We start from the raw sequence: 16,683 nt of genomic DNA, 5'->3' as shown, positions 1-16,683 counted from the left end.
TGCTACAAAGGTGCATTGCGAGCTGGTGGGCCAGGATACCCAGGATCTTTTCTGCTGAGCTGCTCCTTAGGCCATTGTCTCCTAGCCTGTGCTGGCGCATAGGATTACTTCGCCTTAGGTGCAGCTCTGACCATGAGGTTATGGTGTGGCTGTGGGGTGGGCTTACCTGCTGGGAAAAGGCCTTGGTGGGCATGAGTTTCACTTTAAATGATGTGGTTTTTCTCTTGTCTTCCTTTCCCTGCCCCATAATGTCAAAGGCACAGATCCAGAGAAGAAGGAAATAGTCTTGAAAGAGCAGTTCAACTGCACATTGGGCAGTGCACCAGAAGATGGAGAGAGTGCAGAGAGTAGAATAGATAAGGAATGAAAGGAATGAAGGAATGGTTTGACCGAAACATCACAAAGTTCAGAAAAACAAATGCACCCAACATAATGTGTGGCTTCACATGGGGCTAAGGAAGAACTGAGCCAGAGTCACTTCACAGGTCCATAGTGAAACAGCGAGAAGCAATGGTCTCAAGCTGCCACAAAGGAAATTTCAAATGGGCTGAAGGGTGGTTCACTGTAGGAACATGTGCTTAGAGAGGCTGGGAAATCTTCAGCCTTGGAGATGTTCAGAACATGTCTGGACAAGGCTCCAAGACTCACAGAAGCTGAGAAAAATGGAAATGAAGAGTAATCAGTGCAGTAAGGAAGTGCAGGAAGAAGGGGAGATCTTGGCCTTGTCCTCCAGAAGTCCCCTGAAGGCAGTGTAAGGTGTGGAGTGGCAGGCCAGGATGGTTAGTAGGGGTTTAAAAACCTTCCTGCATATTTGTTCACCCTAACTGGTCACCGGTTGCCAAACTTCTTGCCAAGTCCAAGGACTGACTGAATATCAGTCTCTCATTTCCATGTTTAATTGGGTGTTTATGGTGTTTAGGCCAGTTTCCTAAGTAAATGAGGCCTATGTGAGCATGCTGACTCTCTGTCCCTCCCCCAGCCATGTTTGACAAGGAATGGGCATCTCAAACTTCTATGTTTGTAGAAGTTTCATGAAAATGGAGAGCCAGATTGGAGAAAGAGACCTGTTGGCATCACCGCTGAAGGAATCCACTCCATAAATAAGCTTCCTCCCATGTTTGATACAATTAAATTATCCCATAGATTTAACACTTCTGGGGTTATAACCTCTTAAAGTCTCTATCCTGCTCGACTGTGCTGTTGTCCAATAGGGATCATTGTCATAATTTTATTAAAAGTCCATGAGTGAGTTAAAAAGTGATGAGAACATCTACGTAAGAAAGATCCACTGAGGACACGTTAGCAGTAAGATACAGATACAACTTCTGTCTCAGTAAGTCTCTACAATTTAGATAGCCAAAAAAGGGAGAATATACCAGGGAAATATCACCATAAGCTTGCCTCCTTCCTTAAACCTCCACATCTGGCTTCCCCTCCCATCATCCTTCCCCCTCCCTTCTCATCCCCTTTCTATAAAAATGTAGATCATGCCTGGAGGTTTACTTACATTCTGTGGCCAATGGCCTTGCTTTGAAGGTCAGACTGTAACATGGCACCAACCACGCCGCTGTTGCTGTGGCCACTGGTACTCTGTTGGGCTTGCCACGAGGGCTTACAGCATTGGGCTTAGCTTTCCATGTACGCTGGCACATCTCCTGCCCAAGTAGACCTCTGTCTCCTGGCAGACACAGACTTTCTGCTTTTGAAAAGGCAAGGTGCTCTGTCTGGTTTCGGAGCACTGCTCCATTGCTACATTTGTAGCAGCAAAAATGGCTTTGGACCACAGTCTCTCTCAAGCGGTGTCCTCCTGTAGACCTCCAGCAGTCCATCCACAACTCTGACCTGAGATTGCAGAAAAAGGCAGAGGTAGAGGCTGTATGCTGGGTTGGACAAAATTCTGGTCTAGGTCCTTTGTATACTGGAATGGCTCAGGAGACAAACCCATGACACACTCCCTTTGTGCAAAGAGTAACTTATTTGGAATACCCACTATTTGTGAAATAAATTTAATAAATACTGTAGTATTTAAATACACTTGTGGTCAGTTAGCTACATGTACAGTGAAACAGTGCATATGAACTTTTAGACTTATTTCATTCTGTAATTTACTACTGTCAGAGAAGAGTTTCAGAAGCAGCATCTGCTCCTGAGATTGCCTAACAGTTTCCATTGCGAGATTCAGTGTTCAGTTGCTTGAAATGTTGCTATATTTGACCTGTTTAGATTAAATGCTAGGTAGCCACTTCAAGTCAGAGCACAGTAGCTGGTTTTGAGTCTATAATAATACCATTATTTTTCAGTATTACTATTTTTTTAATAATCAGGGCAGTGCTATGCTTGGGATGATGGGGTGTAACCAAAAATCTTTCTTTAGTGTCCTGAAGATACACCGTGGTTTCATGACATTACATAGGTATTAGTGTGAAACTTGAAATTCCCATGAGCGCAGTATGGCAATATGGGAAGGTAGCTGCTGAAGCTTCTGCAAATTCATTTTTATTGACTGTGTTCAAGTGGTTCCTGCAGCTCTCCCACCGACCACAGCTGCACAAGACCCCAGACGGTTCTTCAAGAGCCCTTGCAGGACTAGGACTTTCCTTCCAGGACCATCTCTTCTGCACTGAGGAACTGAAACAGGAATCTTGTGTCCTGCCTTGCCAGTGCCTCTTCTCCCAGGCAGGCACAGGAGCCTGTCCTGATTGAAAGGGAGAGGAGCAGGCTACTAGGGGCAAGGTGACCGTCTGGGACTGCCATTGAGGGTTGAACACTGATGATGAGGAGGAGGAAGATACTGGAAAAGCAAGAGTCAGAATAAAATTAAATCTGACTGAAGTCTGCAGCTGGGAATCAGTGTGCCAAGGGAAGAGCACAGAGAGGGTGGGGAGATGAATAACCACTAGAAAGAGATGGAGTACGGAGGGAGAAGGGTGACTGCTTGGAGTAACAGGCAGGGGAACACATGAAAGTGGGCTTTCGTTAGAAGGAGGAATTGGAGGCCTTGGAGCCACTAGGGAAAAAGGTCAGGAATGGGTGAATGACAAACCAGAGAGAGCTGGAGAAACTGGGACTTGGTGGACGTTTGCGATGGGGTGGAATGGTGTGCTCGAAAACAATTCACCTTTTCGGTGTGGAAATTATTGCACAAATAAATGTGATGTCAGAGCCCATTTTTCAGACATCGCTGGCTCCGTTCCCCGGCCCCCTCCCCGAAATGAGGGAGTTGCAGTTCGTGTCCCCTGCTCACGGTGGGTGAGCTCGGACACGACGTGACCGGCACACGGGGCGTTTGCCGGTGTCGCCCGAGGGGCGGGGGGGGGTGTCAGGGAGCGCAGCAGCAGGCACGACACCCCCTGACATCTATTTTGTGGCCGGGAGGGCCGGGCCGCCCCCCCCGGGCCGGGCTGGGCCGCGCCGCCCTCGCCGGCTCCGCGGGGCCGGCCGGTCTCTGCTGCCGCCTCTCGGTGCGGCGGGCGGCCCTCGGCGGCGGGCTGAGCCTCCGCCGTGAGCTTCAAGCTGGAGGGAACAGGCAGGAGAGCCCCGGCCGTACCCGCGGGGCTCATCACTCGTGGCGTGGCCGCTCGGCCCTGGCTGGCCGGAGCGGCTGGTGCGTCCGAGAAAGCTGGAGCACCTTGTCACTGCCGCCGGCCCAGGCTCGCCGTCTCCTGGAAGTTACTGGTCCTGCTGCAGCAATGTTCTCTCTCGCAGCAGCTGCTCCCCCACTGCGGTTTACAGTTTTGTGGTTTAAAGTTAGCCAAAGTATCTAGGAACGTTTTACTATAACAGATGAAACTCTAAACAGTTCCTCTTCAGCCACTGGTTCACTGCTGGTGAAGCCGTGAGCGTGGTGAGGATGGACATCCCTAGGAAGGTCATGGCAGAACCCACAGTGGTGACCCCATGGTGGGATACCTCCAGCCGTGAGTCAGAGCACCTCACACACAGGGAAAAGGCCTTGGGTGCAAACAAGACTGTAGGGCTTCTGTTTTGTAGGAAAGGAGGTGCATCATGCATCATCTGGGCTTAACAGTCACGAGCTCTTGAAGCTACACCCAGGGGTGTAGGGAAACTGAGTCCAGAGGCAGCAGGCATCTCAGTGTGCTACAGTGCACAAGGCAGAATGGTCCCCAGTCCCAGGTTTTACTGGGAGGCTGTGGGAGCTTTGCACTCAGACTCAGTGCTGAAGGGAGTAAAAGGGGTGGACAGACTCCGGTGAAAATCCTCCTGGTACAGTATGCAGAGGTGGGAATCAGTGGGTTATACCAAGTGGTTTTGAGCCAGTGCACAGGCAGGTTTACCTAGGGCTTACCCAAGGCTCTGAATTTAACCAGTGACAACAAAAATGGCCTGGGTCAGAAGAGTGAGGTGAGGAAGCACGGCACGCAAGAAACCCACTGAATCCTCTTGTTGGCAGAAGAGGAGACAGGCAAATTTCTGCTGAGGTCTTGGTGGACCAAGGAAATTTTATTTGCTACTTACATATCCTTGATTGCCTGCTGATTGATTTCACCTAGTTAATGTTATGTTTTCTCTTTTAATATTTACTCCCTTTGTTTTATGCATTGACTCAGTGTTTCCAGACGGGACAGTGTGGCTTTTCTTAAGAACTTGGGAAAAGCTTTTTTTCTCCCAACTTCCTGGGGAGAGACAAGCCAGTCAAGCCTGTTCTAGATGGTAATTTTATGAAAACCGGAACACTACTGCTCTTCATAACATCTGGCAGAAATGTTACAGCTACACAGCTCTGAGTCATCTTAAGAAAAGTCTTTGTCTTATGCAATTTGGGAAAAGCAGTATGTGGTCATGTAATTTAGGAATTTAAGAGAATGTGTGTGCCTCTGAGCAGGATTATATTGCATTGGCAAGCTTAATATTATCATTTATAAACCTTAATGGCATGATTTTGCCTCTCTTAAATTATTATTTTAATATTATTTCTGACATAGTTTCAGTGAATTGTAAAATATATTACCTAGCTGTTTCATCTTCTGAATTGTAAAAACAATACAGATCTAGGAAAATGCAATCAAATGCTGTATGTGTATTTAATGTAAATGTATACACCAATGTCACCAGTCTTCTGCATAAATAGTTAGCATTAGGCAGATACGTGCCCATATAAAATGCAGCTATCTTTTTATTTAACTAACTCCAGCAATCTTTTTCTTAATTATTAGGTATATGTCTTCTAAAGAATTTTGAATATTCGCACATGTATTAATTTACCACTGCTACAGACAAGTTGAGTCAGGTTTATATGAAAATATACAATTCCCTTGTGATGAAATTACATGAATAATATATCAGCCCACGCTCATTTTACTTCCGCCATGCCCATTTTAAAATACGATTGTAACTTGAAGAGTCACTGTCAGGGTCTTTACTTTGCCCAGTTCAGAGGAGAAAACATCTCTCCATGATTTGTTGTGTATCTTTCATCACTGTTTTCCTGGTTCTCAAAATTCCAGTTAGAAACATCATGCTGTGCTCCCAAGAGACATCAGAAGGGAGATGACACGCTGTTTTCTTTCTCTACCCATTCTCAGTTTGACAAAGAAAACAGCCTAGACATGTTCTTCAGGTAAAGCCTTTATCCTGACTACAATGAAGTCAGTTGTGATTCATCTGTAGGTGTTTCTCTCCCTTGACAATATAAAGGAGTCTTTCAGCTGGGCTTTGCTAACACACTTTGCCTGTGGCCTGTTGAAACTTGGATCATTTTTTGTGCTGGCCAAAACAAGCTCTGGAGCATGCTGTGCTGATTGCAAACAGTAGAGGTTGCAATGGAGTTTTACATTTTCATTTACAGTCTGGGCCCAGTGTAGCTGGTTTGTGCAGAGGAGGGGTTTTCTAGAGTATTAGTGACAGGTCTTTTAGCTTGTATGGTGATATTTTGGTCTTGGCTTGTGGGCACTGGCTGGATTAGGGGTCCTACCAGGCATAAGTCTTGAAACTCCTTTCCATAAGGGTCTTAGATCTAACTTGCTCCAGGGCTAAGCCTGATGAACAGTTACTCCTACATGAAGTTCACTTCATAAATAAAGAGGTGGTCATGAGTTGTAAGTCAAGTTCTTACAGGAGTGTTCCCATAACAAAACCCAGCAAAACAATGCACTCTTACTCCTGCTTACTCCTCAGAGAGGCATAATGTTTAACAGGCCACTATCTTTTCCTCCCCTCCCTGTCCCTAGAAAAGTGTCTCTGAAGTATCAGATGAGGAGCAGTGGCAGCAGCCCGGTGGCCACCAGGTTGCAGTGACAGAGTGGATTCGGGCAAAGTGGTCTCTGGACAAGATAATCAAACAGTTTTTTCCATGCAAAAGCACTGGACCAGTTCTCATGTGGACTCTCCCTTTTCTACACCCTTTGGATTTCGTTCCTAACCTTTAAAAGGGAGGGGGAAGAGGGGGAGGCAGGTGAAAACTCTGTTCCCCTCCCTTTTCCCGAAAGTCACCTGATTTCCCGAAAGTGCCTAATCCAGACCAGATCTGTGTGCTTCCCCGCGCAGCCTGAGCCAACAGGATTGTGCAACTTGTTCTGGAAATCTCCCTTCCCGCCGGGAGCCGGCGAGCCCAGCATCTCACCCCGGCGGGGAGGCTGGGAAGCCGCATCCCACAAGCAGAGGGTGCTGCGACATTGCGAGTTAGAGCTCCCTTCCCCAGACCCCAGCCTTGGGTACGTTTGGAGGAGGGTGTGAACAGGAAGGAAAAAAAAAAAAAGCGAAAGAGAGAAAAGAGAAGGGAAGAGAGAAGAAAACCAGACATGAACTAGGGAGAGAAGGTAAATATTGCAAGCATTAGATACGGGAAAGGAAAATATTCGTAGGTATCGCTGTCTGACAGTGAGAAGAGTCAGGACAAGCTGCTCCCCAACCCCAGGGTCTTAGCATAATTTTTGAGGTGCTGGGAAAAATAGACTGGGTACCCCGGGGAGGGGGGAAGATGCTTTTTGTCTTAATTTGCTGTGCAGCAGGATGGTGTTTGGAGACACTGATGGTCATAAGGGGAGAACGTGAGTACCAAGATAGAGATCATCTCTCCATTTTGTCAGTGTGGAGCCTAGCATCTCTTCTTGATACTTAGGGTTGCTGTATGCAGGAAGGAACAGAGATATAAACTTGCTTTTGATGCAAATCATTGACGTATTCTCCACAAGCTGGGGTTTTAGGGTCTTTGACCTGCCTAGCAGACACACAGAAGCACAGGCAACATTAATCAATCACACTGTTTTTTGTCCCAGAGCATAACTCCAAAGTCCAATTCCTGAAAGTTTTCAGAAATGAAGATCTGCTTTTTCCAGATGTGGTGAGTTATTAAATCTCCAAGGGGAACTCAGGTTTATTAATAATTTCATTTTATAAATTAGGTGTTTTTCCTGTAGTACTGTACTGATCCTCAAATCTGAATGTATCTACAGCCCAAGTAGCCTCCAGAACAAGACAGCAAAGTAGGGAATAGCACTTAAGACCCTTCTGTTCAACTCCTGCAGCATTCCCAGCTCCTATAGAGCTGGAGAGGAGCAGAGAGCACAACTGAGGAGGCGAAAGGCTCCTTCTGTGTGAAAGGCTACAGGAGAAAGACAACCCTCACACAGCCACAGCATTGGTCATTAAAACTCCAAAGCCAGGAGCTATGCTGCATGCTACTTACAGCCAAAGACTAGCCGTTTCACTAGGGACTGTCTGTATAGGTGGACAAAGAAGACTACTGCAATGTCATCTGCCTTCCTCTTTTTCTCAGGTACCTTACCTTCTTCTGTCTCCCTGTGTGGGCTGATGCAGTCTCCATGTATGGTGAGATCTTGTCACCCAATTACCCTCAGGTGTATCCCAATGATGTGCAGGAATCTTGGGAAATCCAGGTCCCTGCCGGATATGGCATTCGCCTTTATTTCACACATATGGATCTCGAACCATCGCAGAACTGCGAATATGACTCTGTGAAGGTACTGTCCCCATCCTCAAGAGAGAAAAAGACAAGAAGGCGGGTTACAGAACAGCAAAAGCTATGTACAAAGCTCAGGGCTGGAAGAGGAGATAGACACGTCCTTCCTGTTCTGAGCTCCAAGAAGCCCGAATGACTGAGTGTATCTGCACTAGCAGTCACTAAATTGATTTGAGTTTGCCTCATAATCACATGAGCATTGTCTGCCAACTGAGTGTCCCATTATGTCCCCCTCCCCATATTTCTCCTATATTCATAGGCAAAGCCTTCTTAGCCATCACTGACACCTCTCTATTGCAAGGCATATTCTTAGCCAGTGAACTGTAGGTATAAAAGGACCATTTTCTTTGGGCATTGATTTTCTGTCCCTGAAATTATTCTGAATTGATCCATGAGTGGACATAGATAATTTAATGCAATCATAAATTGATTGGAAATTATGAAGGTTAAAAACAATCAAAAGATTAGTGTATGGATAGTGGGCACTCAGATAAAGTGTTGTGGTCCATTGCACCACAGTTTTCTATGATCTATGCACCACAGCTTTCTTAAAACTTAGAGACCCACTAGCTCTGCTCCATGTTGTCCCACCGGGCACAAAAGATCAAGCATTTCCACACAAACAGACAGAAACAAGACCATCCTATCCTGCAATAGCTAAGTGTGAAAAGGGACAATAAGATCAGGTGCAGCACCAGAAGGAGACCTTGGAGAAGGACCAAGGTGGGACAGTAGGATGGATCTGCTCTGCTGGGAGCTATAATAACGTGTCCTTTTGCAACAAACTTATAAACCTGTTAGACTGCTCTGCAGACCATCAGTGATTGGTTTTGCCATTTTGAACCACACTGTTCATTTTTTTTTGTACAAGTGGGCCTGAGGAAAGGATGTTAACAGAGAACTTTCTGGATTAATTTGTATCTGAGAAATGAAGATGGGTATTTCACAGCTGGGAAGTCAGTGAGAGGGAACACTCCTCAAGTGTCTTATCAATGTCATGAAACTGATTGTCTGGGGGCTCTGTTCAGCTGTACCTTGGCTGGCTGTCTTCCACCCTTGGCCAGATCGATGGATCACACAGCAGCCTTGGTCTCTCCTGCTAGCTCAGTGACATAGCTGTGCCCTGGGAGATCTACCTGAATGTCATGAGAAATGCATGCAACTTAGGAGCCTTTGGTTAGCCACCTATAAGCTGAAAGACTCAAGTGTTAGTAGCTACACATATTCCGGTAATGAGATGAGACCTCTGTGCATTCTTCTGCAGATCCTGCATGGTGGTCATGTTGAAGGCGTGCTTTGTGGGCGGAAGAAACCTCGTGCCCCTGGCTCCTCGATTGTGGAGGAATTCCATGTCCCTTATAACACCCTCACTATGACCTTCCAATCAGACTTTTCCAACGAGGAACATTTCACTGGTTTTGCAGCCTACTATGTTGCAGTGGGTAAGGTTAAAAGAGCCTCCTCAGAATCTCTGTAGTGTCCAGGCTGGGGGCAGGGGGGGAGCTGACAGAAGGGTTTTCCTTACAAGAATGATTTATTTAAAAGAGATCCCAGGAGACAGGACTGCTTTCCAATATGGCCAGTCTAAATGCTGCCTTAGAGGTACCTTTTCCTTGTTGTCCGCCAGTGTTTGCTTCCCTTTCTCATCTTCCTCCTGCCCTTAGCGCCCTCTCCTAATCTTGGCTGATTCATTTTTTCACACTTGCAGACTTGGATGAGTGCTTGGATTTTGTGGAGGAACCTTGCAGTCATTACTGTAATAATTATATTGGAGGTTACTTCTGTACCTGTCCACCAGATTATTTCCTCTATGAGGATAAGAAAACATGTGGAGGTAAGAGTTCTACATGAGCTGTGGTTAAGTGAGATATTGTACATGGAAGACCTTCTCCTTCAAAATTCTTAACCAGTTGTGACAGGTATATTTGGGAGAAAAGAACATCCCAGAACAAATCTGAACTGGCAGTAGACCGTGATTTTGGGAATTTCTATTAGCATATTCTTAACATTGTTCTTTTTTGTGTCAATAGAATTAAGAAACTATTAAATGACATTCTCTAAAGACTGTGATGGAGACTCTTCTTAGCATACTGCTATCTGTGAATCTTTTAATCTCTGACAAAACAGGGCAATTCAATGAAGACACAGAAGTGGCCAAGGGGCTGCTTGGCTTGAATGAAAAAATTGCAAAGTCCCAAATGGCATGTTGAAAAGAGTATAATATGAGGATCTGAGCATGAGGGAGTGGGGCCTAAATCGCAGGTGGAAGGTAAAAAGAAGGATGGATGGAGGAAGAGAAGACACTAAGAGAAATTAAGTGAGACTGAGCAAAATTAAAGATGTGCTGAAGCTGTCCCCTAGTACTGAGGACACCAGGAAGTTGCCCAAAGGATGGGCAAGAGTGCAAGATGGCTCAGGCCACTAGAAGTTAAAGTCCCTGGCTAATTGGATAGAGAGTGGCCCTAGTTTCAGTTGCTTAAAAAGATGCAATGTTGTGACATGGTTAATGAAGGTGACTGGCGAGACTGGAGATGTAATGGAAGAGGAAAAGCTTGTCAGCTTTGGACCATTTCCTTTCTGAATCCTACCTGTGTTCCTTCCTTATCCTAGTGAACTGCAGTGGAAATGTCTTCACCGAGCCATCAGGGGAGATTGCCAGCCCCAGTTATCCCAACCAGTACCCAGAGAACTCACGGTGTGAGTACCGAGTGGCTCTGAGGCCAGGCTACTTTGTGGTGTTGACCATACGCAGCGGGGACTTCGACGTGGAACCAGCCAACTCAGAAGGGAGTTGCCATGACAGCTTAACAGTAGGTGTGGGGCTTGGGGAGGGGGTCAGGATGCTCTGGATCTCCCCTCAATCTCCTCATATTCAGAAGACCCTCTGACTTCTTAACTTTATTTTCAAATATGTTGCCTTTTGAAATTGTTGGGAATCTCTTTCTGAATACATTTGGTATTTCTCATTTCTTCTTGTTTGTTGTTTTCCCAGATTGTCTCTGGAAAGCAGCACTTTGGTCCCTATTGTGGCAGCAAATTCCCAGGTCCTCCTGAAATCAAAACTAGGAACAACATTCTTGACATAATCTTCCAGACAAACCACGTAGTAGAGCACAAAGGCTGGAAAATACGCTACTACGGGGATCGTGAGTAAACACTTGGGAAAGCATTCCCTCTGCTGTTGAGTTAGGAAGAGAGCTTGTCTCAGGTCAGATTCATGGTACAACAGCATGTTAACATGTTCCCAGCTGCTGGTATTGAGTAAACAGAGGATGCCTGTTTACTAGAGAGAATAATCACTGGGGAGAAAGAAGCTGGGAGCTAGAAGGAGGGTAAATCTTGAACCAGTTAATCACTGATTTCTGCCTATCTCTTCAAAGCTATAACCTGTCCCCCGAGTGTCATCCCCAACTCTGTTCTTGACCCAAAGAAGGACAGGTATGTCTTCAAGGACAATGTGAAGGTGACCTGTGTGGAAGGCTACGAAATTGTGATGGTAAGTTACACAAAAAAGCATATATTCTCTCAGGCCCTCTCAGCAGCTTCCTGATGCCATTTCGCATCAGGTGTCCTGAGCACCTTTGGGGAGTGAAATTTTTCACCACAGCTGTAGTAAATGGACACTTCTTCCAGCCACTGCAACATTCTGAGGACCCTCCACTGTAGTGCCTGTGTCAGATATATTTCATGGCCAGTGAGTTACATGGATCATGTGTTCTTTTCCCTAGCAACGAGACAGCATCATGACTTTTCACTCCAGCTGTCAGAACAATGGTGAATGGAGCAACTCCCATTTCAGCTGTGTTCGTAAGTGACCCATCTCTGTATTGTGGAAAGCAGACTGGAATGGAGCCTTTAGGCTCTAGGTCCACTATATCTCCAGACTGGGAGGATGCTGAAGGACTGGGATGTGAGCATGCTGAAGGGACAGAGGAAGGGAGTATTGATGACTGTACAGGGACCAGAGGAGCTGAGTGGTTCCCCATCATACAGAATAATCATAGTGTTGGGTGAGGATGCCTCTTTGATTATATTTGTTTGGTTTTGTTTCTTCTCTACAGCTGTGAACTGTGGTGATCCCGTTCTTATTGACAACGCCCAAGCCATATATGTCTCTGAACTTCATGAGCCTCTGTACAAAGCTGCTTTCCGATATCAATGTGATGCACCTTACTATACCCTAAAAACCAAAGGGGATGGTAAGCCCTGCCTCTGCTACACAAACATATTTCTTTGATCAAAGGCCTAAGAGCAGGCTTCGTCATGGGGCTGGGATTATATAACATCAGGTCAAGACTGGGAAAATGTTCTTATTGGTGTGGGGTTGCAGGCAGTAGTTTTGTGTTGCCTTTGTGTTTAACACACTGTAGTAATGTCTGTTCTTGGGCTGTTGACCTTAAATGCATTATCAAGTCCTCTCTCCATTTGCCTGGTGTGTGGACCATGGAGATTTTTGTCACATCTGGCACACATTTCTGGTGGAGAAGTAAAGGACTCAAAAAATCTATTAGATGAGGTCCCTCCAAAATAGGGGCAGAAGCACCCTGGTGGGGTTGTGTACTTCTAGGCAGATGCCAGCAATGTTTACCAAGCTCTGCTTGCTTTGGAAATGAGAAGGTTAATACATCATCATATACAATAATGCTACTTACCCTCTCTTCATCTTGATTGTATCCTTACGGCACTCTTTTTTCTTGTGTTTTTCCAAGCGGTGTATCAGTGCTCAGCCAGTGGAGAATGGGTCAATGAAGAGATGGGAACAAAGCTACCAAAATGTGTCCCAGGTACTACCAAAAGCAGTAGTATGCCCGTACACGTGGCGTACGTGTATGTACACATGGCATACAAAGACCACTGCTTCTTTCATCTCTCTGTTTTTAAACTGTTAAACCTGAAAATTCTGTTGATCCTTTCTACGTTGTTTGAATCACATTGCACAGGGTGTTTCTGAAAGTTGTGGGCCCCAAAGAAAGTTCAGATGAGGCAGCAGAAAGAAACTGGAAACATAAGTGGGCAACATCATAAGACATCTGGTGTAACAGGACCTCTTAAAGTATCAATGTCTGTTTCTGCACCAGTTTCCCCACTTTCAAGTGTGCACATTCTCAAGTTGTTCAGTGCTTTAGATCTTGGTCTGCATTGCAGGTAGCAAAAAGACTGACAGGTCAAAAGAGATCTCTGACAATGCTGGACCTTTCCTTCTTTGGTCCCTCCCAAGCTACACTGAGAGCTGTAGCTTCTCTCCAAACCTCTCCTGGGGGTAGTGTCCAGCTGTCCACTGGGCACTTCAGATGCAGCACAATAAGGAAAGGGCTTTCACTACACTTACTGGAAGTCATAGCCTAAACCCTTAAGCTTTAATGCGTCCTTCAGTATTCCGCTACACTTATTGTGTTTGGAAGCTCAAGCAATATCCTTGTCAAGGACCTGCTCATCCTCTCTTTGTGTACTTGGGAGATGCTGAGGAGGGAAGTGCATGGGTACTACTCCTGCTCCTGACTGCTGCTAGTTATGGCTGGGTCTTAACTTCCAGTGACAGAGAGAATTTTAAATCCTATGTATTCTGCACACTGTTCAGCTTACCCTCCTACAGGAGGAAGCATGCCTTGGGCTAGTTGTACATAATGCCTATTCACTACTCCAAACCCACAAATAATCATTGGCAAAGCACAAGATCCAGCTGAAGATGATTCAACACTCTTAAGGGCCAGCTCAGCCAGTGACTTGGACTGTACAAGTGCACAGTGCAAAATGGTAACATAAAGCTCAGGGAATTTACTACCCAAGAGGAGGTTGCAAAGAATATGAAGACAGACTCTTCTCAGTGGGACACAGCAATGAAAGACATGACAGGCAAGGGGCAAAGTTGCAACAAAAGAAATTCTGACTGTGTTTAAGGAAAAATGCTCCCCAGAGGACTGAAATTGTTGCCCAGAGAGTCTGGCTAACCACCACCCTTGGAGATGATCAGAAGTCACCTGGCAAAGCCTGTGAGCAACCTGGCTTTGCAGTTAGGAGGGCAGGGGGAAAGGCAGTTAGGGATGAACAGGTTTAACTAGAGACATTGAGAGGTACCTTCCAGCCTAAATCTTTCTATGATTACATGAAATTCTTTAACAAACTCTACTTGATTTAAATCGGAAGCTACCTATGGGCTATAGTTCCCTAATCTCTGACTAAGGGTTCAAAGTAAACAAGGCGATGTAATAATAAATCAATTTCCTAGCTATGTCAGAATGGGCAGCCTTATTTATGCCCTTAGTGCTCACATTCTGCAAAACCTTATAGAACGTTTTACTCAAAGAGCACAGAGCATCTCTGCACCCATAAGACCCACAGATAAGAACTCCGTTAACCCACTGCTATCATACTAAAAGAATGGAGAGGAAAAATGGTAAAACACCAGTGACAAATCTGAACACTTAACCTGAGACTATCTGGAGCTCACAAAAAAAAACCCAAACAAAAACTTCTAAAGAACAATATCATATTTTTAAGAGCTTAAGTAAATATTTTTTCAAAGACAATCCCTTCACCTATAGGATGTAACTGAGCAAAGGAAAAATGCTAACTAGGATGCAATTAAATTGTGAGCTTTCACATACCCATCACTGGTGGGGTGACAATAGTTGCGAATATTGTGCTTTCAAGAACAAGAATTTGAGAACGAGTCTTTTCAGCCTAAATTGAATGTTGGTAGTAGTCTGGCTTGAATTTTCTTGAATTTCTCTGTAAATACTAGCTGCAAACTCTATGACATAGAATATAAACATCGGTTACTCAGAATCAAAAATGATTTAGAGGACACAGGAAGGAGGGGACTATGGGCTTTTTAGCAGTGCCAAAGAACCCCCTATTTGTAACTGCTAATTCTCTCATCTGGTTCCTCTTTTTTTTTTTCTTTTCTTTCCAGTCTGTGGAGTGCCTAGTAATCGCATTCGAGAGAAATCAAAGATTTTTGGAGGCACCCTTGCAGAAAAGGGCAACTTTCCCTGGCAGGTGTATTTCGAATACCCAAGAGGAAGTGGTGTACTCATCTCTGAAAGATGGGTAATGACTGCAGCTCATGTGCTGGAGGGATATGAGAACCCCAACATGTATGCTGGGGTAATCAATGTTGGTAGAGTATCTCTGTACTGGGAGGCCAAGCAGCTGATCCCAGAGGCTTCATTCATCCATCCTGGTTGGGCAAAGCAGCCCATAGAAACCAGGACTGATTTTGATAATGATATTGCACTACTGAAGTTAAGGGATCCTGTGAAGATGGGCCCAAACATCTCGCCCCTCTGTCTTCCTGGTAAATCACCTGAGTATGAGCTGCAGGAAGGGACTCTGGGCTACATTGCTGGCTGGGGCCAGAGAGAGAGAGGAAGACTGCCCATTCATCTTTGGAAGGCCCAGATTCCTGTGGTGGACATGGATAAGTGCCGATCTGTGAAACTAGAGGGCTCTGCTGATTCCAGTGCTTACCGATTCACTGACAATATGATCTGTGCTGGTGGTGACAAGGACAGCTGTAAGGGGGATAGTGGTGGAGCCTATGCTATCCAAGATCCTCTTGATGACAGACGGTACTACGTGGCTGGGCTGATCTCCTGGGGACCACGTTGTGGTACCTTTGGTCTGTACACCAAGGTAATGCGTTATTTGGACTGGATTACAGAGACCATGAGCAAGCATGAGGATGAAGAAGCTTGGCAGGATTAGGCCTTGCTTGTTTCAGCACAGTCACCCTTTATAAACGTGGTTGTTACATGTTCAGGCTGGCTGTGATCCTGTCCACTCTGTGTGTATAATGGGCTCACTTGTTGTGTCTGTGCTGAGTGGAGACTCAGGAATACGTATTGGTTTCTCCCACTGTCATCGTGTCTGGGAAGGGAATTTCACATAAGAGGATGATGCTATTCTGGATAAAGAGGCCCTTTCTGCTTCTTCTCATTTTTTTCCATCCTATTTTTTCCCACTTGGAGAAGACCTAGCCATGCCCCACCCAAAAGGGAGATTTCAATGAAGACAAGAGAGAATAATTGTTGGTTCCCAGGGTAGGTTCAGAGCCTGATTTCTGATTTGTGTATTTCCTGTATTGTTCAGAATATCTAATAGCATTAAAGAATGTCCAAATTTCCTTTTGTGCAATGTGCTATTGTGTGTGTATTGCCTTTCTTCTTCTCAGTCTAGACCTAGTTCTCCTTGAAACTCCCTAAATTAAGGGTCTAGTTACATTTTGACCAGCTCCGCTGCCAGCTTTTGTCAAGCTGTAACTTGTGCTACCTCACCACTCTACTTGAGTCTTTACAAAGTTCTTCTGAGATGGTTGCATCTCATTGACCAATCGTTACCTGCAATGAGGACTTCAGACTTCTGAATCAAGCTGAGCAGAAGAGACATGTTCAAAATCCTTTCATTCACCTGTCCTCAGGGCTTTATTTTTCAAACTTTATTGTGTTAGATAAGAAACAAAGGTTGCCTGATTTAGGGAAGGTAGTGTGGGAGATGATTACCTGATATGAGTTAGGGTGTCTTGTGTTCCAGAAAGTCCTATATGACTCACAGATGTCTTTCCACTAAGATGGTCATGGAACTGGTGCAGATGGGATATGAAGAAGATGGAGGAATCTGGGTTTGTTCAGCTTGAAAAAGAGGCAGCTGAGAGGGGAATCTAACTGCTGTATTCAGATACCTAAAGGAGGGCTAGAGAGTACACAGAGCAAGACTCTTCAAAAACGTGAACACTGACAGGACAA

The 16,683-nt window shown here is 45.3% G+C and overlaps 1 protein-coding gene across 1 annotated transcript; it reads left to right on the top strand.

Moving 5' to 3' along the window:
- The first annotated feature begins 6,702 nt into the window (after window positions 1-6,702).
- On the top strand, window positions 6,703-16,038 carry C1S (complement C1s). The gene is made up of 12 exons (XM_068401443.1): window positions 6,703-6,776; window positions 7,236-7,300; window positions 7,736-7,940; window positions 9,204-9,381; window positions 9,648-9,773; window positions 10,550-10,749; window positions 10,932-11,085; window positions 11,320-11,435; window positions 11,668-11,746; window positions 12,001-12,138; window positions 12,649-12,723; window positions 14,853-16,038. Exons 2-12 carry the CDS (start codon window positions 7,275-7,277, stop codon window positions 15,644-15,646), a joined length of 2,091 nt encoding a protein of 696 aa, XP_068257544.1. The 5' UTR covers window positions 6,703-6,776; window positions 7,236-7,274; the 3' UTR covers window positions 15,647-16,038.
- Window positions 16,039-16,683: the final 645 nt, after the last annotated feature.

The sequence above is a fragment of the Nyctibius grandis genome, chromosome 5 (assembly GCF_013368605.1).
Source record: "Nyctibius grandis isolate bNycGra1 chromosome 5, bNycGra1.pri, whole genome shotgun sequence".
NCBI classification, from domain to species: domain Eukaryota; kingdom Metazoa; phylum Chordata; class Aves; order Nyctibiiformes; family Nyctibiidae; genus Nyctibius; species Nyctibius grandis.
The sequence above is the reverse complement of the archived record's forward strand: the minus strand, read 5'-3'. Positions and strand labels throughout refer to the sequence as shown.

What these genes read in the sequence shown, in the direction of transcription:
- C1S (XM_068401443.1), top strand. Translation starts at nt 7,275, where the DNA reads ATGAAGATCTGCTTTTTCCAGATGTG. An exon ending in ATCTGCTTTTTCCAGATGTG is followed by an intron (nt 7,301 to 7,735) that starts GTGAGTTATTAA and finishes TCTTTTTCTCAG; the next exon opens with GTACCTTACCTTCTTCTGTC. An exon ending in CCTAAAAACCAAAGGGGATG is followed by an intron (nt 12,139 to 12,648) that starts GTAAGCCCTGCC and finishes TGTTTTTCCAAG; the next exon opens with CGGTGTATCAGTGCTCAGCC.